This window comes from Balaenoptera borealis (genome assembly GCF_965194805.1).
Source record: "Balaenoptera borealis genome assembly, chromosome: 6".
NCBI lineage: Eukaryota > Metazoa > Chordata > Mammalia > Artiodactyla > Balaenopteridae > Balaenoptera > Balaenoptera borealis.
This window is the reverse complement of record NC_138863.1, coordinates 134,141,032-134,165,017: the sequence shown is the minus strand read 5'-3', so window position 1 is coordinate 134,165,017 and position 23,986 is coordinate 134,141,032. Positions and strand designations below refer to the sequence as shown.

The 23,986-nt window shown below is 37.1% G+C and overlaps 1 protein-coding gene across 4 annotated transcripts in view; it reads left to right on the top strand.

Annotated features, from left to right (window-relative positions):
- Nucleotides 1-23,986, top strand: part of PTPN4 (protein tyrosine phosphatase non-receptor type 4) — a 173,264-nt gene that overhangs the window by 62,002 nt on the left and 87,276 nt on the right. The window contains exons 3-9 of one of the 4 annotated variants that reach the window (XM_082395868.1): nucleotides 5,316-5,423; nucleotides 14,220-14,262; nucleotides 14,361-14,439; nucleotides 18,911-18,955; nucleotides 19,216-19,268; nucleotides 19,634-19,754; nucleotides 22,360-22,447. In XM_082395868.1, the coding sequence (XP_082251994.1) occupies nucleotides 5,316-5,423; nucleotides 14,220-14,262; nucleotides 14,361-14,439; nucleotides 18,911-18,955; nucleotides 19,216-19,268; nucleotides 19,634-19,754; nucleotides 22,360-22,447 (537 nt within the window). Of the gene's footprint in view, nucleotides 1-5,315; nucleotides 5,424-14,219; nucleotides 14,263-14,339; nucleotides 14,440-18,910; nucleotides 18,956-19,215; nucleotides 19,269-19,633; nucleotides 19,755-22,359; nucleotides 22,448-23,986 lie in introns of all 4 variants that reach the window. The other 3 variants (XM_082395867.1, XM_082395870.1, XM_082395869.1) reach the window with 3 other exon arrangements.

Sequence of the window (23,986 nt, the reverse complement as noted above, 5' to 3'; positions counted from 1 at the left end):
TTTCTAGTTGCTTTCAAGATTTTTTCCTCTTTGTTTTGTTTTCAGTAGTTTGATTATGATGTATCTTGGGTGGATTTGTTTGGATTCATTTTGATTGAGGTTCACTTGGCTTCTTGAATCTGTGTTTTTGCTTTCTGCTAAATTTGTGAAAATCTCAGCGAATGTTTCCTCAAATATTTTGTCATCCTGAAGCTCTTTCTCTTCTCTCTTAGGGACTCCAGTGCCATGACTGTTATACCTTTTTTTGTTGTCCCACAGGTCTCTGAGGCTCTGGTCATTTTTTTTTTTTTTAGTCTAACTTCTCTGTTGTTTAGATTGGGTAATTTCTATCGATTTGTCTTGAAATTCATTGATTCTCTTCTTTCTCATCTTCGTTCTTCTATTGAGCACATCCAGTCAGTTTTCATTTCATTACTATATTTTTTAGTTATATAATTTCCATTTGGTTCTTTTATATCTTCAGTTTTTTGCAAAATATTCTATTTTTTAAACAACCTTTATAATGGCTCATTGAAACATTTATGTGATGGCTGCTTCAAAACACTTGTTATGTTAATTCCAACATCTGAGTCATGTCAGTGTCGGTGTCTGTTGATTGTTTTTTCTCATTCTAGTTGAGATTTTCCAGGTTATGATTAGTGATTTTAGGTAGTATCCTGGACATTTGGGGCAATGTATCATGAGACTCTGGATTATACTGAATCTTCTCTGTAGCAGGGAGTCACTCTGGTGTAGTATGTAGGTCCTGGCCTGCCTTTGTGGGTTGTGGTTCTAATGACAATCTGGTTTCCAGAACCTTTGCATTACTCTTTTGGTCTACTTCGTGTGTGTGTGTGTGTGTGTGTGTGTGTGTGTGTGTGTGTGTGTTTTATCCAGAGACCTTACTGAAAGTTTTGCACGTATTCCACACTGTAATTGAGTTTTAAACCTTTGCTCTTTTAATTTTGGTCAGTTTCACTTGTGGTTCCTTATTTGGATTTTACTTCAAGGTTTAACTGTCCCTTTTTCTAGCTACCTCCTCTCCCAAATCCTCCTGTTTATTTCTGTTTGGCAGATGCCACCTGCTGCCACTGGGTGGTGGTGGGAGTGGAAATCTAGGCTTCCCTCTCAGCTTCTGTCACTGCCCCCATGGGGCAGTCTGAGACTGCCTGTTAGCGCTAGGCTGAGGTTCCGACTGCACACTCAGCTTCTGCTGATGCCACCCCTGGGAGAGACTGTGTATTGCAGCGTGCTGTTGGCTGGCAGAGAGTAGAAGAGCAGGCTTCCCCCTTGCTGCCAGCAGTGCCAGGAGGCACATGGAACCCCAGGCCCCTGCTTGGTTTCCATGGCGCTGCTGGAGACGGGCTCAGTTTTTTTCCACTGGGTTTGGCAGGATTGGAGTCAGCATTGTTAGTAAGGTTTCTGTCCTGCTTAGAGACTCTTTTCCTGGTCATTTGCTTGAGAAAGCAGGCTTTTTTGGTCTCTTTCCATCGGGCCTATTGGTATTTCTGGGTTGTAGGATTCTCCAGTACCGAGTCTATGGTATGTGCGAGGTAAAAAGAAAACTTGATTGAGAGTCTAGAAATAAACCCCTACATGTATGGTCAACAGATTTTCAACAAAGTTACCAGGAGCATTCAGTGGGGAAAGAATAGTTTCTTCAACCAGTGGTGCTTGGACAATTGGATATGCACATGCAAAAGAATGAAATTGCATTCCTACCTAGGTTATATACCTACCATATACAAAGATAAACTCAAACAGGCTGAAGGAACTACATGTAACATGTAAAAGTATAAAACTTTTTGAAGAAAATATATGGATAATTGTTTATGACCTTGGATTTAGCAATGAATTCTTAGATATGACACTGAAAGCACAAGCATCAAAAGAAAAACATGAATAAGTTGGGCTTCAGAAAAATTTAAAACTTCCGTGTATACAAGTATGTGAACAAGAAAGTGAAAAAACACCTATGAAAAGGGATAAAAGATTTGCAAATCATATATCTGATACGGGTCTAGCATCTAGAATATAAAAAGAACTCTTAACGCACAACAACGGAAAGATTATCGACCCACTTTAAAAAATGGGCAAAAGACTTTATTAGACATTTCTCCAAAGATATACAAATGGCCAACAAGCACATGAAAAAAATGCTCAGCATCATTAGTCATTATAGAAATGCAAATCAAAACCACAGTGAAGTACCACTTCATACCCAGTGGGACGGCTTTAATCAAAAGAATAGAAAATAATAAATGTTGGCAAGGATATGGAGCAATTGGAACCCTCATGCATTGCTGGTGGGAACATAAAATGATACAGCTGCTATGGAAAAGAGTTTGCTGGTTCCTCAAAAAGTTAAACAGAATTTGCATATGATCCATTGATTCCACTTCTGTGTGTATACCCAGAAGACCTGAGAGCACATACTCAAACAGATAACTTGTACGCCTTTACCAAAAGGTGGAAGTATCTCGGGTGGCCCCAGCCTGCAGTGGCTTGAAGCAGGATTTTGGTTCTCCAGGCAGAGATTGAAGTCAGGCCGTGGCAGTGAGAGCACTGAATCCTAGCCACTAGGCCAGTGGCCAGCGACAAGACCCTGGCCTGTCGGCTTTGTAGAAATGAATTTCCACAAAGAGACAGAAAGTAGTGAAACAAGTAAAGTGTTTATTAGAGGGAAAAAGGGTACATGTGGATAGACACACAGGTGGGCTCAGAGAAAGAGCTGTGCCCTTGTGGTAGTTTGAATCACTTTTATGGGGCATTTCTTCTGGGTGTCCTCTGGCCAGTCATCTTGCTTTGCCTGGCCCTTGAGTCCGTATTTGGTTTATCTCAGGGTCCTCCCCTGCGTGTGCACGCATCTCTTAGCCAAGGTGGATTCTAGCAAAGAGGCCTGTGGGTAGGTTGACATCACCTCCTATGGGTGGCGTCCCCTCCCCTTTGACCCCCGAGGAGCCGTTCTGCGCGTGTGTCGTCAGGAAGGCCTCTTTGACCTTGAGAATGAGGAATGGGGTCTCTTTATCTCTGATCTGGGCAGGACTCAGCTCTTCTCTGCTCCCGCTATTATCTTTGTCTTGGAGTATCTGTCCACAGGGGACAGACTCCAGCTGCGCAGCCTGGGGCCCATCTATCTCCTGCCTCAGAAACAACAGTACCCAAAGGGTGGAAGCAACCCAGATGTCCATCAACTGATAAACAAGTTGTGATATATTCATAAAATGGAATATTATTTAGCCACATAAAGGGATTAGATGTGGATACATGGTACAGCGTGGAACCTTGAAAACATTAATGCTGAGTGAGAGGAGCCAGACAGAAAAGGTCACGTGTTGTTCAATTCCATTTGTATGAAATAGTCACAGTAAGTAAGTCCATAGAGACAGAAAGCAGATGAGTGGTTGCCAGGGCCTGGGGCAGGAGATGCTGTTCAGTGGATGTAGTACAGTATTCTTTTCGTGTGATGAAAATGTTCTGGGACTAGGTAGAAATGATGGTTGCACAGTATTGTGAATGCACTAAATGCAGAAGGATTGCACACTTTTAAATGGTTAATTTTACATTTTGTGAATTTTACCTCAATAAAAAGAGATGGAAAGAAAACCCAAGGAGTTCCCTAGCCAGGCTGCTACTTTTATCTTTCAGAGTTTAAAAATTTTTTTCTGCATTTTGTTGTTGTTGTTCGTTGGTTTCACTCAGCTGGAGGTATAGGGAGAAATGCATCTACTCCATCTTGTCTCTAGAAGAGTACCTTAGGCTCACCTTAGCAGCTTTTTAAAAAGACTAATGCTGCATATCCATCCTGGGCCAATTTAATGAGAATGGGAGACGGGTGGGGGAGGTGAGTTGCATCAGTACAAAAAGTGTTCACAGGTTGTTCAAATGGGGAACACCATTGTGAAGCATTGTTTGAGGCGCATACTTCCTGCCATTGATGAGTTTTGGAAATAGCTGTTTGACACACTGAGACGTGAAGGGAAGCCCTTTACAAGGAAGGTCGTTCTTTTGAACATTGTCATCTGCAGGTATGAATTTTGAAATAGCTCTGACCATCTCACTAACAGCCTATGAATGCAGCTGACAGCAGGAATGTGGATTAGATGAAAGAAACCTGGTACTTGATTATGCCGTTCATCTACTGAACTAGCCAACTCCGGAGTCTGTTGTATCTCTCTGCTTTCTACTGTATGAAAAGAAATACTTATGTCCTTATCGTTTCAGCTGTGAGTTTTGATTCTAACTTGTAGCTGGAAGCTACCAAACTGTCATAGCTATTGAGAGGCAAAATTGGTGGAAAAATACACCACTATTCACTAATGTGTTTTCCTAGTATTTGTCTCATATAAATAACACTGCACTGAATGTATTGGGGTGTATAGCTGCTTCTCCCAAAGTTGGATCTTATTTTTCACTCAGGTCAGGATGACAGAAGTAGCCAGTATTGTTACTGCTCTCGCTAATGTTTCCAGAGTGCTTTCCCAGCAGATGATACCTGTCCACAGTGTTAGCAGTGTTAGGTTGTTGTTTTTTTTAAATTTAATTTAATTAATTTATTTTTTATAAAGCAGATTCAGCATTAGGTATTTTTTATCTTACTCACTGGGTTTTACTTTTTGGATTCTTGTGTGTTCATGGTGTGTCATTATGGTTTCCCACTGTGACTTCTTTTATTGCTGAACATGTTAGCAGTTTCTCCATGTTTTCAGTGATTAGCTACATTTCTTTTTAGGAAAGTTCCAACCATGCCCTTTGTGCCACAGCTTGGTAGCTACGGGACTTAGGGAAGCCACAGCATGATGCCCACATGATAAAATTGGTGTGAGATTGAAAAGAGATCTTTTCCTAAAGTTCTCTGTATTTGTTGATAATTAGAATGTTATCAGTTTGCTGCAGATAATTTTCACTGTTTTATTTCCCTTTTCGTGGCATTATCTATCTTATACACACAAATTTTAAATTGTACTTAGTCAAATATGTCACTTTCCAGCCATAATTTAAAGGTAAGAGTAAGACAGTAAGACACATGATATGGATACATACATGAGTTAATGTGCTAACAATATAAAATTACAAAAATGCCACGGGAGTAGCCTAAAAGCAGAAGACATGTTCAAAGGTTTCCCTTATATCTTCATCTTTATTATGTACTTCTTGAACCAGTTTGCCCAAAGTCAGACTTTTCTAAGTACGATGTAACATGTGGAGTCTTTATTGCTCGACCAAGTTGTTGGCATGGAACCAGTTGCCAACTTAATAAAAGAGGAGAGTCCAAGAGTTTCAAAATCTGAAAGGATGTAGCCTGTCAGTTTGATTTCCTGTTACTTTTCTTCCAGAAACATGATCAGGGGCAGGTTCTGTTGGAGATGGTCTTCAGGCACCTTGATTTGACTGAGCGTGACTATTTTGGTTTACAGCTGGCTGACGATTGCACAGATAACCCAGTAAGTGTAAGCTGCTGTCTTTCATTGCCATTGCAATTTTTCTCTCTTCATAATAAGTCCTTTCTGATTTATAATGTTCACTGTTTGAGTTTTTTAAAAATTTTAATTTGAATGATTACAGGTAATTCTTTTGCTTTTGAACCTCAATTTCTTGATGTTTTAATCTGTTGGGTTATTTCCTTAAGGTTTTTCTAATCATAAGTCAGTCTATAGATTGAGTGCCAGTTTCTTTCTCTACATGTCTCAGACAACTGAGAAGCAAATCTAATTCGTACTTCTTGGAGAGAAAATTGGGCATAAAGGTTAAAATGTTAGCATTACAATATTGAATTAAATACTTAATGTATCTTGAGTCTTACATAAATTAGCCTGCATTAAGATGAAATTAGTTTTTCATCTTAAAATTGTGAATTCTTTGTAAATTTATATGGTTATACAGTGAGGGTTTTTCACAAATGAATATGATATCCTTTTGCCTAGTACAGGAGAATGACTGTTTTGAAGGCAATGTTTTGTGTAGTTGAGAAAAATTGGGAAGCTGAAGAAATGGTTCTCTGAATCAGTGCCTTAGAAATCAGTTTGTAAGGTCTTATGTGGAAAATACGAGTAACGATTGGCAGGAAAGTAGGGCTTCTCTCTATCTCTTGCTCTCGTTTTCTCTCATGGTTACATCCTAGGTCTCTGAAAGAATGGTTAGTGGGAAGTAAATATGAAATGTTAAATATTACTTTTTCTTGGCATTACTTAACTGATTTTGTATGAAAAACTGTGAAGATGAGGTGGATAAAATAAAGCAAGGTCCAGCTAGTCTCAGTGGAAATAAATCCTTTTGTACTGAACTGAAATAAAAACAAACTTTCCTCATACTTCATCAGATGACTTGAGCTGCTCCAAGACCTAGAGGAATAGCGTTATTTCTTAATAAATGAACGCGAGAGTATTGATAGAAGTCAGTAGAAATGTCAGTAATGCTACCTTGCACAGAAAGATAAATTGTTAGCCAGGCAAATATGCGAAAGTTGTCTGCTACTGTGTGCAATATTGAGGTTTAAAAAAATAGATAATTCTTAGATTATCTTGCTGACACTCATAGGTCAGACCGTTTAGATAGAAGCCTGTCTTTAGACGGTTTGGAGAAGTGACAGACAACAAAGAAGAAAGAGACCAGTTACTTATCACCATAGTCACTAAGAAAGTGTTCCAGAAGGACTAATAATTGAGACCACATATGTTACAAGAAGTAAAAATTCTGTCTCATAAATTTGTACACAAGAAGACATTTCTACTCTAAAACAATTACAGCAGGATGAATGTGGGAGCAGAGGTATCAGTATTCTGAGCTGGGTTGATCTTTTGGCTGTCTCCTTTTTCTCACTTTGTCTTACTTTTCTATCTTGAGCATCCCTTCTGAAATAAGGTATTATATTCCCAGGTCCCAGGGACCAATTAATTGCTGATGATCCAGAATAATTCTTCCCCCCAGATTAGAATCATACAGTTTTAAAGACGCAAAAGAAACCTTAGAGATTATTTTGTTTTACCACACTTATTTTTCATGTGAAATTATCCCAATCCAAGGAGGTAAAGCCCAAGCTACTTTGCTGGTATTAATGAAACTAGACTTGGGTCCCCTAACTCCCCCTGCAGGTCTTTTCCGTACACAGCACTACAACTTCAGTATTTAAATATTCAGAAGAATCTGTGAAATGCCAAAAGGTGTCTAAGGAGGGGCCTTTAGAGCACAAATGTAATTACTGTCCCATTTCTGGTTGTCAGTGTGAAATATGTCAAGACTTTGAGGATAATTAACCGACTGAGGAAAAGAGGTGCCATTTTAAAAAAGAGAAGGAGTAAGGGTGTAACATTTATGAAATATCTATTGCGGACTTGTTAGTAAACCAAATTCTCACAATAATCTTATGAAACTATCATTAAAATTCTCTTAAAGATGAAAAACTGAGGCTTACAAAACTCATTTAATTACACAGATAATTAAGTAGCTGCAAAAGGATTTGAAGTCATATTTATTTGACTCCAAAGCCTTTATTTTCCCTTCCCAAGAGAGAATGATGCAGCTGCACAGGACTTATAAAAATGAGCATATTGAGGAGAGGAGGTACTCATGCCATAAAATTACCAGCAGTGACCAAAAGGGACTTGGTAATATCCCCAAAGAATTAACCCCTGTCAATTCTTACTAGTTAAGAGTGTCTTCATCTGAAAGCTCATATATGTTATACATACATGTATATATATATATAGTGTGTAAATGTATATGTTGCACATATATTTTATATGTATAGATACTATATATTCGTTTTTGAGGATCAGAATCAGTATTGTCTTAGGCGTGTAGATACTGAAATTAATTTAATTGGATTTATAATTGATAAACTAAAAAAGCACCTAGCATTTGATTGTAGTCTTATATGTAACAAACACAGAATCATAGTTGACTATCCTTTGCTTTAGAATCTTCCTTGGCAATGAATTCCAGTGCAACAAACAAAATTACTTAAAAGACAAGCTTTGACTTTTTGAAATTTCTTCTGCTTTCATTTAAAACCTACTTATCACAGCTTTAGCTCTTAGCATAATGTCTTGTATAATAGTTGTATTCAGTTAATGTGTATTGAGTGAGTGGGCAAAATAATGAGTAACATGGTTGTAATTCGTTACCCATAATTTCTTTAATTTTATATGCACGTCAAGGTGGCTGTACCTCAGTGGCTTTTATCAGCGTGGTATTCATCAGAGCCTCGAGATTATGTTACTCGTGTGCATCATGAGTAATATATTTACTTTCTTTTTTTTTTTGTCCCCAGAGTAAATTACAGTGCCCTTCAGTGGGACAAAGAGTAGATTATCGATTACTGTTGACTTGTTCTTTCTGCAGTTTCATCCTTCTGATAGTTTTGTTGTGGTTATGATATTTACTGGTTTACTGCTGTTTCCGTATCCCCTAACCTTGTGACTTTCAAACTTGAACTTACATCAGAATCACCTGAAGGCTTCTTACCGTACAGATTTCTGGGCCCTAGGCCTAGAGTTTCTGATGCAGAAAGTTTGGGGTGGAGCTCCAGTAATTCTCATTTCACACAAATTCCCCTCTAATGCTAATGCTGCTAGCAGTTCGAGGCACCACATTTTGAAAACCACTGCTCTAACCCAATAGACTGTTAATTAGGTAAGAAATGATTCATAGAGAATAGCTTGGTCTACTGTTTGAAGATTAATTTTATGTAACTCAGTGTTCTTGAATTATTTCATCTGGTTTGAAGAAATATGGAAGTCACATAGAGAATGACTGTTATTTCAGCAAACCATGTTTTAGTACAACATGATTGCTAAAATGCTTGCTTTTATTTCTCTCATGTTCTCATATGGTATTTCTCTCATGTTCCTTTCATCTGTTTCTACTGTAATACCTTAATTAATTCAGGCTCTTATTACCTACGTTTTGTATAAACCTCTTCTGTAGCCTGCCAAATGATAGATGTTTGTTTTTGTTCTCTTTAAACCCGGTTCCATTTTGGGAGGGAATGACAAAGGGATCTGGGGTGCAGAGAAGTATTTCAGAGAGAATCAGCAGCATATGCAAAGTTCCAGAGTGAAGAGAGAGGATTGTTGTATTTGAGGAACTGAAAAAGAATTTTTTAATACCTATGGCTGGAATATAGAGCAGGAAGAGAAGATGGATCACAGATGAGATGTGAGTAGTGCAGTAGATCATCAAGTGCTTTTGATCTGCGTTAAGATTGTACCAGCCTAAGGATTTATTTACACAAGCAACGTGAAAATTGTATTTTAGACATATCACTCTGGGTACAGTATAGCCAGTGTCAAGTAAAGTGGCAAACTAGAGACAGTTGGGAGATTGTTGCGCTAGTGAGTTACTGGATTGGCTGTGGTGGTGGGTAAGCGCTCAAGAGAGTCAGGAGAGAAAGTCAGCAGGGCTCACGAGGGAAAGAGTGAACTCAGAGTCTGGTATCTCAGATTCTGTCTTTGGCAACTTGGTAGATAGAAGAACCATCCAAATGGTATTGTTGGTTTTCTTTTTCAGTTACCAATTGTTTATTTCTAGCATATAGAAATACAGTTTACTTTTTTATTGTGTGACCTTTCTAAACTCACTTATTAATTCTAGTCACTTTTTGTAAATTCTGTAGGATTTTCTACATAGATTGTCATGTAATCTGCGTAAATCATGTCATATGTGAATAGGGAGTTTTACTTCTTCCTTCCCAGTCTTTTTTCTTTTTTTCCATTATTTTTTATTCTTTATTACATGAAAGCTGAGACTACCAGGACAATGATGAATAGAGGTGACTGACGGCAGCACACTCACTGCCTTACCTGTTCCCTGTCATAGGAGGAAGGCACTCAGTGTCTCACCATTAAGTGTGCTTTTAGCTTCTAGAATTTTTCTTTTAAATCAGTATAATTGAGGCATAATTTACATAGAATAAAATTCAGCATCCATTCATAATGAAAACTCTTAAACTTGGAAAAGGAGCATTCTCACTGTGATAAAGGACATCTACTAAGCACAGGTGCATCAGGGAATTGTAAAACCACAGTGAGATGTCATTGCTCATCCATTAGAATAGTTAAAAAATTAGAGTCTCACAATACCACATTTTGGCAAGGATGTGGAGCAACTATTAAGAATTGCTGGTCAGACTTTAAAAGGATACAACCACTTTGGAAAGTAGAGTTTGGCAGTTTCTTATAAAAGTAAACATAGATTTAATATATACCTCCAAGGAACCCCTCTTTTGGATATTTATCCAAGAGAAATGAAAACATGTTACATGAAACCTTGTACACAAATGATCATAGTAGCTTTATTCATAATAGCTCATTCCTGAATTAACTTTAACATCTGTCAATAAGTGAATGGATGAAAAATAATTGTTATATTTTTGCATAGTGGAACACTACATGATATACTCTATTATTTCATTTATATTAAATTGTAGAGCAAGCAAAACTGATATATAGTGACTGAAAGCAGATCAGTGGTTGCCTGGGCTTGGGGGACTGGGTACAGAGGGACACAGGGAACCTCTCAGGGGGATAGACAGAGCTTGGCTATGGACATGGTAGTGACGCCCTGTACGACTTGGACTGTGTTATTGAGAACGAGTGGAGCTGGACCCACAGTCCACACTCTGCTTCCCTTTGGCCGAACGGTTATCTCTATTCATTTCTTTACGTTTGCAACTGCTTCTCTTTCCTGGGGCTTTGGGGTCTTCCTGTGCATGCAGAAGTTGAACTGTCAGCCAGAGCTGAGGTGGCTTTTATATCCGGATTTTAGAGTTAAGCCCTTCTGCTGCCTTCCTCTCTTTCAGGATTTCCTCCCCAGTTTTCTGGGTACCCTGCCACTCCTGCCTGAACTCTGTCCACTGACACCTCAAGTTAGTGAGGCTGTCCCCTGCCTGGTGCAGGATTTGAGATTGCTCTCAGGCAAAAAACTGCAACTATAGAACTCTCACCCATTGCAGTTTTTGTTTTTCAAGAACAGACTTAGGTCCGTTTCTTCTGCCTGCTTTTTGTTGCTTTCCGAAGTCAAATATTGTACATACACACAGAATAAAAATGAGTGCCATGAGCAGACAAGAAATGTTAAGGATTTCTTAGAAGATTCAGTGCTTGCAAGGATTGGTGGAAAAATCAAGTAGAGGAAACTGAAAAAAGAATGTAGGAGAGAAATACAGTAGAGGCGGGAGAGTTTTCAGGCAAAGGCAGCCCAGTTTATCAAAACGATTTGAAACAGCTACGCTGCTTAGCCCTCCTGTCTTCTCTTTCCCTGGTTCAACGAGGGCAGCAGGTGCAGTTCCCTGTGGAACAAATGTGTTTGTGTGTTTGGGATGAAGGTGCAGAGAACTCATTTCTTCTTAGTGATATAATGAATCTGCCTTGAGAGTCCAAGTGAATCATTTGGAAAACTTTTTACAACTAGTAGGACTTAAAGCTGAACAAACAAATAAATATCAATAAATTTCTATATATCAATTAGGGAACATAATCCAACAAAATAGCAAATTAAATAAGTTTTCTTTTAAAAACCCAAATCCATTGAATATCTATGAATAAACTTTTGACATTAGGGGTGTCAAAATCTATAGGAAGAAAACTGTAAAACTTTACAGGAAGAGATAATAGAAGACATAAGTAAATGGAGAAATAACACGTTCAGGATGAGGAAGACTCATGGCTGTGCAGATTTCACTGGTAAAGTCAGTGCAGTTGCTAGTTAGAATCTGAACTGAATTTTGGGGTGGCGTGAGTGGAGTTGACCCTGTGACCCTCAAGCTCATCTGGCTCCATCTTCGTGGTTTAAGCCAAGAAGCTACGTCCTACCTGACTGACGTCACTGAGGAAGTCTTGCATTCCCCAGTGCTTGTTAGTGTCCTCCTAGCCGTGCCAGCCTCACACATCTACTTGTGTGTGTAAATATGTCTGCATTTCTGCTGAGGAAGGCAGGCTTTGGGGCGTTAACTGGTCCCAAATTTCGATTTTAGACAGACATTAAAATAAATGTAATTTATGATTTTTTTTCTAGAAAGTATGAAGGAAAAAATCACTAGATTGATAGATAGATGGGTGAGACTATGGATAAATGGGTGGATACATAGGGGGAACAGATGTGTTAAGTAGGGGTGAAAGCCATCTGATTATGGGCACAGAAACAGATTCCCCCGCCCCGCTGAGTCATTCAGCAGGGTTAGTCCTTCACCAGGTATTTTTAGTAGATGTTATATGCCATGTTCTGTGCTGGGTACTGACCCTTCAGCTTTGAATAAATCAGATTTTATTCCTTACCTTAAGGAGTTCAAAATCTAAGAAAGGAGATAGGCAATAAAAAAGTAAAACAAATATGTTGCAATTAAGAAAATGTTATGAAGGAATTTAATGTTCCTTACCTGAAGGAAAATAACTAAGTAGATAGGAGCTTTGTGACATACGATACTTTTGATAGGGCAGTCCATGAAGGCCTTTCTGATGAGGTGGAATTTAAGCTGAGACTTAGATAACGAAAGACGTCAGCCATGGGAAAAGCCGGAGAAGGACATTCTGTGCATAAGAAAGCTTAGAATTGAAGGCCCCAAGATGACATCTTGGGGAAACAGAAAGGAGGCCATTAAGTTGGAGCTCAGTAAACTGAGGTGGAGGAAGTGAGGAGAGAAACAACACATGATATCACTTACATGTGGGTCTGCAAAAGGGTACAAAGGGACTTACCTATGAAACAAATACAGATGCAGAAAACGAACTTATGGCTACCGGGGGGGGGGGGAGTAGATTGGGAGACTGGGATCGACATGTACACACTAGTACGTATAAAATAGATCACTAATAAGGACCTGCTGCACAGCACAGGGAGCTCTACTCAGTGCTCTGCGGTGACCTACATGGGAAAAGAATCTAAGAAAGAGTGGATATATGTATATGTTAAAAAAATTGTGTTAGACAGCCACAGATTTGGAACTGTCAAAACTGAACTGGACACCTATTTTGATTGGTATTTTAAGGCTTCTGAAACTTATCAGGAGTCTAAAATTGCCTCTTTGAAATATACATTTTTAAAATTAACTGAGGCAAATAAAACATTAAAGAAAGACCAATAGAAAAAAAAAAAGGAAGTAGGGAGAGACCATGTAAGCCACAGTAAGGCCTTTGGACATTACTCAATACATTGAGAAATTATCAAGAGCTGTTAAGCAAAGGAGTGAGCCTTTCAAAAGACTACTGTAGCTTCGGGGCGGGGGGGAGGGTGATGGTAAGAGGCAGAGGCCGCAGTTAAGAGGCTGTGGCCAGGGCTGTCCCAGAGACATGGACGGTGGCAGAGTAGATGGTGAAGAATTATTCAATTCTAGGGACGGTTTGAAGGTAGAATTAGTTGGATTGGATATGTTGGATGTTATGGATAATGGAAAGGAAGGATTCATGGATGACTTTCAGCCACCTGTTACTGAAATCTGTTTGTGTGCTCTGCATGGAATCAAGTATGGGTGGTAGGAGGACAGTTTATAAGTAACGATATGTAAGCTTATATTTGTGTAGTGCTTTGAAAATACTGCCACGTCTGTCACCTCATTTTGGATTCTTTAATTTTTTTAACTGAAACGTTGGCAGTTGAAATGTTTTCTGAATTTAGTTATAGTTCTCCTGAAATAGAGCTTAACTGGCATTCAGAAGTGTCGAGACTACTTGGAATTTTCACATACAAAAAGCAGTCCTTCCCCAAACTAAACATTGTCTCTTAAAAAATTAGTATGGGGTGTTTTGGGGGGGGGTATTTTGTTTTTTGTTTTCTTTTTTAAGGAATAGAGTAGGAGTTAAAATTTTTCATAAGAGTAGATTTTCATGATGTGTAGTTAAATTTTGTCTGAATGAGAGCATAAAGCCAAGCATATTTTTATGAAAGATAGAGAGAATTTTAAAAACTTGATAGACTATTACATAATATAGTTAAATTAACAGAATCACTTCATATTGCAGTGATTATTAAGCATTTTTACTTTTGGAATAGAGGTTATTGTATACTATATAACTTAATGAGAAATTGAAATCAAAATCTTAAAGCACAAGTACATTCAATACTTTCTAGCATAATTTTGTTATATTTGATATGAGTCTGTAATTTAGTGATTCTTTTCCCCCTACCTAGGCCTTTTCAAAAAATGCATTAATTTTTAGCATTAATCTTCAAATGGAACAGATTTGTAAGAATTGATGTATTAGTTCCTCCAGAAAAGAAGAAATCAGTCTTATTTATTTATTTTTCAGAGGTGGCTGGATCCAAACAAACCAATAAGGAAGCAGCTAAAGAGTGAGCAAACATATTTATTTGATGTTATACAAGTATACTTTATAAAGATAAAGGACTAATATAATCTAATTAATTAGAACTGCTTTTATTAATTCTAGGAGGATCTCCTTACAGTTTGAACTTTAGAGTCAAATTTTTTGTAAGTGACCCCAACAAGTTACAAGAAGAATATACAAGGTGGGTTTTTATGGAGCATGTTTTTACTTGAAAATATTGTCAAAACTATTATGAAATTTTGAAATTAATTAGGTAAAAATAGATTACCATGACATCATTCTGAGCTTCCCTGCCAGCACACAGAATGGGTTCTAGGTGCTTCAAGATAAGTTTCCTCCTCTGTTGGATGGCTGGGAGGGCTTCAGGAGATTGAAACCCCAGGGCCACCCCATCCAGCCACAGGCAGCTTCCCGAGCCATATAAATATTAACTTTTCTACTTGTGAAAAATGGTTCAGAAGCACTGCTGTAACTAACTGAAGTAATTAGATGATGCTGCAGTTGTATTCAAGGCATTCTGCATAGTGAGAATTGTGTCTGCTTTTTTTTTTCTTGTAAAAATATATTCTATATATACGTTATTTCCATGGCGGAGGACATAGGCTTTATAAACGGTACACCATGAAGTGTAGGAGTGCTGCACTTTACAGCGCACAGCAGGCATCTTTGTAAAGGGAGTTGGCAGAGTGCAGTAGCACGGTCAGGCCTGTAAGTGCCCACTCTACTGGCCGTTGTAGGTCTAATACTAATTTACAGTTAGTTTTGTTGTCCCTTCTACTTGACAAAGTATACACAAGAATGACCCAGATGAGCGTTTTGGTAGTGTGTAAATGTTAGGTGAACTGTTTAAGGTGGAAATAGTGGGGAGTAATCACAGTGTGGTAACTGTCATTGTTTAAAAAAACCTGAGTGATAACCTTGTGTATTGCTTGAAAGAATTAGTCATTAGTTTTTTTAAAAAAAGATAGAATTAAAAATTAGCATATTATACCTTCCATAAGATATAAGATATAAGAATATAGGTCAGACTATATTCAGAATTACTCTGAAAGATGGGTGCCAAATTAAAAATCTGCACCTAAAGCCACCTGTAGGTAGGCTCTTAGATGGTAATGTATTGGTTATCCTTTAGAATACTGTGGTGAAGTGGAGAAACAAAGAACTTTTGAGAGTCCTTTTCTGTGTGTTTGTTGGGGGGCAAGGGTGTTACCTTTCTTCTAACAGGAGAACTCAGGAATATAGATCTGGGATTAGGCAGTCCTAACATTTGACCCTAATAACGTCCAACCTAATTTATCTTGAAAAGCAAAGTTGTATCATATGATTATTTAATTTAATATTGTAGCTCTTAGTCAGGTTTTGTTGTTGTTGTTAAATAATTCAAATAACAAGATCTTTTACCTTAAATAATTCTCAGTGGAGTCAAACTTTCCCTAATTTTGGAGGAACTTCAAGGAAACTACTCTCAATTACTGAAAATTGTGAATTATAAAGGATTTTAAAATGCATTTTTTACTAGTACTTGTAACTTGATTAATGAAGTATTCCATAATATATATTTATGTAATTAGATTTTTAAATTATAAGAAACATTTGTAAATAAAAGACCAATAATTTTTAATTGGATTTCTAATGTATTTAATGCTCATGAAAAGTTTAACATAAGCAATTAAAATATTGTCAGTTGTAGCCATATTCATAATTTATTTCACTCAAAAAACTGTCTTTAAATTTCTTAATGAGCTTGAATGTGTTGGTTCTTTTATGGCCTGTGTTGAAAACATAACCAAGGAATAAATGTGTCTCACTGATAATTAAAGTCAAACTATCTTCATGAAGTAGAATAAAGTAAAATCACGTTTGGTAGAAATTGAGGAATTGTGCTAAGTCCATCAGTCTAGAATATTATCTTTGTTCTCACTAGAAATAATGCATTATTTCAAAAATCCTTTAGAATGGAATGTCCTGGAATCTTGCAACTGGCGTTGCTTAGTAATATGGAGTGAAGGGCCACTTTTAATTTTTATCACCATTGTGTACATCAAGGATTCTCTACCCTGATTACAAGTTAGAATCACTTACAGGGGAGCTTTAAAACGTGCTGATGCCTTGGCAACACCCCTGGAAACTCTGATTTAATAGGTCTCAGATGGGACCTGGGCATAGGCTTCCAGGTGATTCCACGGTTAAAAAATACTCCTTTAAAACTTTAGTGCTTGGGTAGGCTTCTTGTTATGGTCATGATTAGTAGTAGGATACCCGTAGCCACAGTTAGTGGCTAAATTTTAAGGACTAGTTTAAACCCCACAAAACAAGAAATTACTGCTACGCCTCCTTGCCTTGAGATTCTGTTTTGGATTAGTGGTAAAAAAAGAAAGTAGTTACAGACCTTTCATCAGGTTAAATGTCATTTGTATTAACAGGTGCTGGCGAAATTAGAATTGGCGTTTTCTTAGGAGTCATCAGAATACAAATAACATTTCTTTCTAGTGCTTTTTAGTGCTTAGGTGTACTCAGTACATAATAGGTGTTTAGTACATGGTATGTTATTGTATTATTTTTACAGCTTAAACATATTTCTGCATTTAGCTCAATCATTAATCTACCTTAAAGGTCCTAATTGTCTTTAAAAATTGGGCTTTTACCACCATATTTAGGGCCCCTGGGATACATATACCAGGCAAGTGATATTACTTCCTTTTTACAAATAGAGAAACTAAGGCTCCACCCAGTTTTAAGTCATTTGCCAAAGATGACAGGCTGGTTTAGCGTAGGACTTTCAATTCCGGTTTCTACTCTATCAGTCCTTACTGCTCAGTGTGTACATCAGATTCAGGAAACGTAGGTGTTACTTGTGTAGGATTTACAATATTATGTCAAGGATATACACATTTCAATCCTAACTATAAAACTTTCCCACCAGGGGACTTCCCTGGTGGTCCAGTGGGTAAGACTCCAAGCTCCCAATGCAGGGGACACAGGTTCGATCCCTGAGCGGGGACTAGATCCCACGTGCCACAACTAAGAGTCCACATGCCACAACTAAAGATTCTGCATGCCGCATTGAAGATCCCAGCTGCCACAACTGAGACTCGGCACAGCCTAAGTAAATAAATATTTTAAAAAAAAGGACTTTCCCACCAGAAACCTTTAACTTTTAATTATGAAGCTAAGTAGGCCAGATAGAAATATGTTGTCTTGGATTGAGTACATAGATAATAGTGTAATACTATGTTTTAAGCCTAACAGAGAGTTTATGTACTTCATTCATTAATATATGAAGCCAGGGTATTTGTATCAGCTTTTTTATATCTGATTCTCTGAAAACCTTAATTACATTCTTTGGTAATTTGAATATTGTCATGGAACTCTTTAATGACTTTAATCAGCTAAACAACTAAAATTTTAAATAATTTTTGGCTCTTAGAGTATGTGTACCTTTTTTAGTGGGGTGAGATGAAGGTCTTAAAATTCTCTGTTTAAACATTAAAAGCCACAGAATTTTACCTTCTGCCAACATGATACAGCACAGGTGACTTTACCCAGGCATTGATAAATCTATGAGGGGATGACTACCCACTAGCAAGGACAGAAGGGGAGTGCCATCTTGTAAGCAACTTCAGCATTCTTGTTATAGGATACTTACATTTTTGTTGGTTTTAAAGGAAATTGGGTACTTGGCAATTTTAATAGTAGAGCAATAGTAGGGAAAGGAACTTACCTTTTTTTTCTTTTATCTTTTTTTTTTTTTTGATCAAAGAGAGCTTTCTTAACCCAAATGAAGATGGAAAGTGCTTTTCTACAATTAGCAGCTTCCTGCTGCCTGATGATACGGTGATCAACACATAGGCCTGTCCTTGCAGCTGGCTTCCTGGCTCAGCTGAAAGAGTGAAAGAGTGATTTTCTTTAGTTGGTCTCTAGCGTGTTGCTACTGTCAGCTCTTCTATGTCTCTGACTTAAGTTTTCTGTGCTTCCCAGTTCTACTTTCTGCATACACCAATCTTTAGAGTATTTGTTTTTTTGGTTTTTTTGGGGGGGGGGGCTCTGCATTGGGTCTTCATTGCTGCGTGCGGGCTTTCTCTAGTTGCGGTGAGCAGGGGCTACTCTTCGTTGTGGTGCGCGGGCTTCTCGTTATGGTGGCTTCTCTTGTTGCGGAGCACGGGCTCTAGGCACGTGGGCTTCAGTAGTTGTGGTTTGCAGGCTCAGTAGTTGTGGCGCGTGGGCTCAGTAGTTGTGGCACACGGGCTTAGTTGCTCCGCGGCATGTGGTATCTTCCTGGACCAGGGTTCGAACCCGTGTCCCCTGCATTGGCAGGCGGATTCTTAACCATTGTGCCACCAGGGAAATCCTACTTTAGAGTATTTCTTCCTAATCTCCCTCAGTCATGTAATTCTTAAATTCGTGGAAGTTTTATAATAGAAGCTAGGGAAACAAAATATAAGTATCAAATTTCATTTATCAAAGAATTCTAAATATTTGGATTCATGTATTTATGAAAGTTTATTTTAAAATATCTTTACGTGGGCTAGTATGCATATTATAAAAGCAAATACTTAAATATTTCAGTTTTATTTGTTAATGTAAATATACAGTTTTTAAAACTCTAAATGTTATAATTCCAGTAAACGCTATCTTTTTTTTTTTTTTTTAAGGTACCAGTATTTTTTGCAAATCAAACAAGACATTCTTACTGGAAGGTGAGCTGTTTTAAGTTTTTAGTAATGGGCTTTAAAAATACTTCCAATTCTGTAATAAGTAGTTCATGATCATTGCAAACAGATTGATTATCCACTGAAAGATGGCTACATGTAGCATGAATTCCTTTCATCAGATAAGTTCATTACTTAATAGTTAAAATGTAAGTCACACAGAAACTTCAAGTGTGAATAGTATAATATAAATTATAGTGCTTTTAAAATTATTGTGTTTAACCTTGAGTTATTTTCTGTTTTATTAGATTGCCCTGTCCTTATAACACTGCTGCTCTTTTGGCTTCATTTGCTGTTCAGTGTAAGTATCAGCCCACCTTTGGGCCATATAGCATATGATTGCATGGTCTCTGTTGGTAGTACATTGCCTTTAATGTATGAGTTATTTAAACATATGTTACTATGCAGAAAAAAGTGACTACACAGAAAGTGTAATGAAACGTCCAATTAGTTAGCACTTACTTTGATTCCTGAAAATAATTTTTCTGAAGTTGTTTAAGACCTAGGAGAACGTTGAATGTGTTGTTAAAATTTGCTTAAATGGTAACAGTAGAAACAAATATTTTACTTCCAGAAATATAAAGGAATTCTTGACATTGCTGATTTGGCTATAAAACTTAAAAAATGTGTTTATTGAAGTGTGAATATTTTCTTTCCATTTATTAGCTGAACTTGGAGACTACAATCAATCAGAAAACTTGCCAGGCTACCTCTCAGATTATTCTTTCATTCCTAATCAACCTCAAGATTTTGAAAAAGAAATTGCAAAACTACATCAGCAACATACGTAAGGATTTATTTACTTTTCTGCTTACTTGATAAACTTCTTAATGGCATCTTTTCTAGAGAAATGTTTAAAATTATTTCTAATGTGATTACTTAACATAGAACAGTTACTATTATATAAAATAGTATGATTACTGTAAAGAAATGTAGGTAATCTATACTAAAAAAATCATAGACTATATGAGGCTTGTTTTCATGTCTGTTAAGAAACATAAAGCTGTATGTAAACAGACATGTATTGGCTATTATACAAAGTCGCCAGTTCTTTAAGAAGGAATTTTAGAATATTAATAATATGTTCACAATATACAGTTCAATCTACTTAGCAGTTCTTTCTTAGTTTTTAGCTGTGTGAAAGGAATCAATTCTGTTTCGTAATGAGCCAAGAGAAGAAAAGGAACTTTATGTAGTACTAAATTAATAAAAAAAAATTCTTTTAAAATAGTACCATTTTTTCATTTATAACAGTATTCAACTTTGATATTTTATGAATCTGATTTTCTGTGACATGAGTTTTCAAGAAGAGGTTTATTGCTTTGAATAGAAAATCGTATTGTTTCTTGGTTCAGAGTTCAGTTTTGCTTTACCATACAATTCAAAATACTCATGGAGGAGCTAAGGCGGTGTTACATATTGGCTGAGAATCTGAACTAGACTCTAAGAATCTGAGCCAGACTCATTTGGCCTCGTTTGAAATTCTGATGAGGCTACTTTACTTACAATCTTGTAACCTCAGCCCAGTCACTCTATGTCTGTTTGTGTTTCCTTACATGTAAATTGGGGATGATAAAACTATCTACCTCTGGTGTTATTATAAGGATTAAGTGAGTTTATATATACAAAGTACTCAGAACAGTGCTTGGCACATAGTAAGCGCTGAAGAAATATTAGCTCTTATTAATAAGGAAACTCACTGTCATTCGGTAATGGCCCATGTGTCTACAACATGTTGGCAAACTATGGCCTGTTGCCTCCTTTTGCGTGGTCTACGAGCTAATAAAAATGGTTTGTACATTTGAAATAGTTGAAGAAAATCAAAAGAAGAAGAACATTTTGTGGCACATGAAATTTTGAGAAATTCCACTTTCAGTGTCCTTACGTGAACAGTCATTGGAACACAGATTCCCTCATTGGCCTACACATTGTCTGTGGTTGCGTTCACATAACAGCAGAGCTGAGTTGTTGCAGCAGAGGCCATATGGCCTGAAAGCCTGAAGTGCTTACCAGCCACCTCTTTCCAGTAAAGGTTTGCGGACCCTAATCTAAAGCAAGATTAATGAGTGAGAATTTTAACAGACCGGCTTCATGTGGTATGGGGGCTGTTTTGGTCTAAAAGCAAATGCCATTTATTATGAAAGTTCTACACATTGCATATCTGAACCAAGGGTTTGAAGATAAACCAGATTTTAAAAAAAATTTACCAATAATGAAAAGTCTGTTCTGTCAGGACAAAGTTTGTACATTTCACAAGGTATTTATTACATATTTCTATTTGCTTTAAAGAAATGGTTCTGCAAATTTTTAAAGAAAGAAAAAATAGAATCATCCAGTTTATAATGCAGGAGGGTGGGGAAGAAAGTAGAGTATTTATTTAACTTAACTGAATTTTATAGAAAACTGAAGTATATCTCCTTTTTTTGAGGAATCCCATTTTTATGATCATACGTTGGCAGGCTGCTTGCTCCCTTTTCTGATATCATTCATGAATGAAGGGTGATATCTTTGCATTTTTAATTTGTTGCTTTTGCTCTGCTATAGCCTGATAATATCAGATAACCAAGGTTGTTAGAACTGTATATAATACAGCCTTTTTAAAGGCTTTGCACTTACAGTAGTAGTTCTCAAACTTGTGTTCATAAGAATCACCTGGAATATTTCCTAAACATAAACAATTTGGACCCATTTATTCTATATCAGTTTCTATAGAACAGTACATCTGAAACTACCTGTGATGAAAGACCAGTTTTCCCCTCAGTCTCTCATGGAATGATGCTTCTGAAAAATATAATAAAAATGAATTACTAGAAAAATAAAATGGAGAAATAAACAAAGGCATAAAAAATTACAAGTACTTTTTTGTTGTTAGATGCAACAGACATAAAATTACTTTGCCAAAGTGCTACAAAAGGCTGTGACACTCTCAATTTCTGTTCTTGTTATGAGTCAACACCTGTCTGTGCACCACACCCTGAGAAGCCCTGCTCCAGAGCTCGCCCCGGAGACTGCATGTGTCAGAAGCACGCTGTGTGATTAAAATGCACATATGGAGTGTAGACCAAATTTTGAAAAATATTTGTTTTAAGTTAAGTCTGAGAGTGGCTTTGTAACACCCGTAAGTATAGCTTAGAACTTTAAAAAGCTGGTGCATTCTTGTGTTTCTGGAAAATAAGAAAATATTGTACAAAATAATAATTTGTGTTACTGAAATGAAAATGTACCCTCCAGAAAAGTTAGATGTTACTGTACAGAACTAAGAGGAGTACTCGTGCATGGTGTTTTGTAAAATATTTAATCAGAATGCTGAAAATTTTCTAGATAAATAGCCTTCTTGTAATTTGGTCATATTTGTGATTGTTATAATTTTTAACCTAATGATGTTTTTACAGAGGCTTATCTCCTGCAGAAGCAGAATTTAATTACCTGAACACAGCACGTACCTTAGAACTCTATGGAGTTGAATTCCACTATGCAAGGGTAAGTGAAGAAAATGCATTTTGATGTTGTTGAGTTAGGCACCATTATTCAGCAAAAAAAATTTTTAATGCTCTGATAGGATTAGGCAGCAAATGGAACAGTGAGTGCTGCCAGCATAGTCGCACTCAAAATTTCCTCTGAATGTAAGTATTTTCACAGTCACAATCACTTAAGATTCAATACCTGACAAGAAGAGTGGTTGAAGTGGATTTTTCATGTTATTTTTCTTCAAGGTAGTGTGTTATGTTATAAGGATAATTGTTGCTGACCATAAGAGACAGTACCTTTAGAATTTTTATTTTGCAAAATAAAAACTTACAGTGGGCTTCCCTGGTGGTGCAGTGGTTAAGAATCTGCCTGCCAATTCAGGGGACACGGGTTTGAGCCCTGGTCCAGGAAGATCCCACATGCCGCAGAGCAACTAAGCCCGTGCGCCGCAACTACTGAGCCTGCGCTCTAGAGCCCAAGTGCCACAACTACTGAAGCCTGTGCGCCTAGGGCCCGTGCTCCCAACAAGAGAAGCCACCGCAATGAGAAGCCTGCACACCGCAACGAAGAGTGGCCCCTGCTCGCCACAACTAGAGAAAGCCTGCACACAGCAACAAAGACCCAATGCAGCCAAAAATAAATAAATAAATAAATAAATTCAACAAACAAATTAAAAAAAACTGTTACAGGAAAAGTAATTTGTATTTTTAACTTTTATGAAAATCATTAGCATAAAAGATGCTTTCACCTCACTGAGGCCTGTATTACTACACTCTTTTCATCATTTAGTAACATCATTATAAATTTTTATTTATAAAGCACAAAATCAATTGTATTTACGTATTTTGGTTGCCCCCCCTCCCACCCGCCATGCCTTTGTTAGGATGGAATTCTATAATCACTGGCTTTTCCTGTACAACACCCTAACTTTTTTTATTTTTTATTTTTGGAGGAGATTAAGCTTTTATTTAGTTTATTTTTTTGATTTAATTAATTTATTTTTTATACAGTGTGTTCTTATTAGTTATCTGTTTTATACATATTAGTGTATGTATGTCAATCCCAATCTCCCAATTCATCCCACCACCATCCTCCCTGACTTCTTTTTCATTGTGTCAATTTGCTGCTTCCAAAAGAGTGTTATCCTCCTGCCATAAGCATATTTGTGAGTGACTATCCTTCATTTGTGTGTCTCTTCACCTAGATTCCTTCTCATGATTGTTTCATCAAGAGATTATATTCCTTTAGAAGTACCTGAAGTACAGCTATTCTCTATACCTAATGAAAAGTGGAATTATAGGTAATCATCAGTTTAATTGGTGATAGGTTTTATATTTTCTTGGGACAAACTACTAAGCCTAATATGGATCCCAGCCTGAAAGGGAGTTAAGTTTTCCTTAGATAGTTATTTTTAATTTATTTTAATATATAGTCATATACAGACCCATTCCTTTTAAAAAACCAAATGACTTGCTTTCCTCACATGACTGGATCTGGTAATTCTGAGCATTTGTGACTGGGAAGTCTGTCTGTTTCCATTTAAAATGTTTA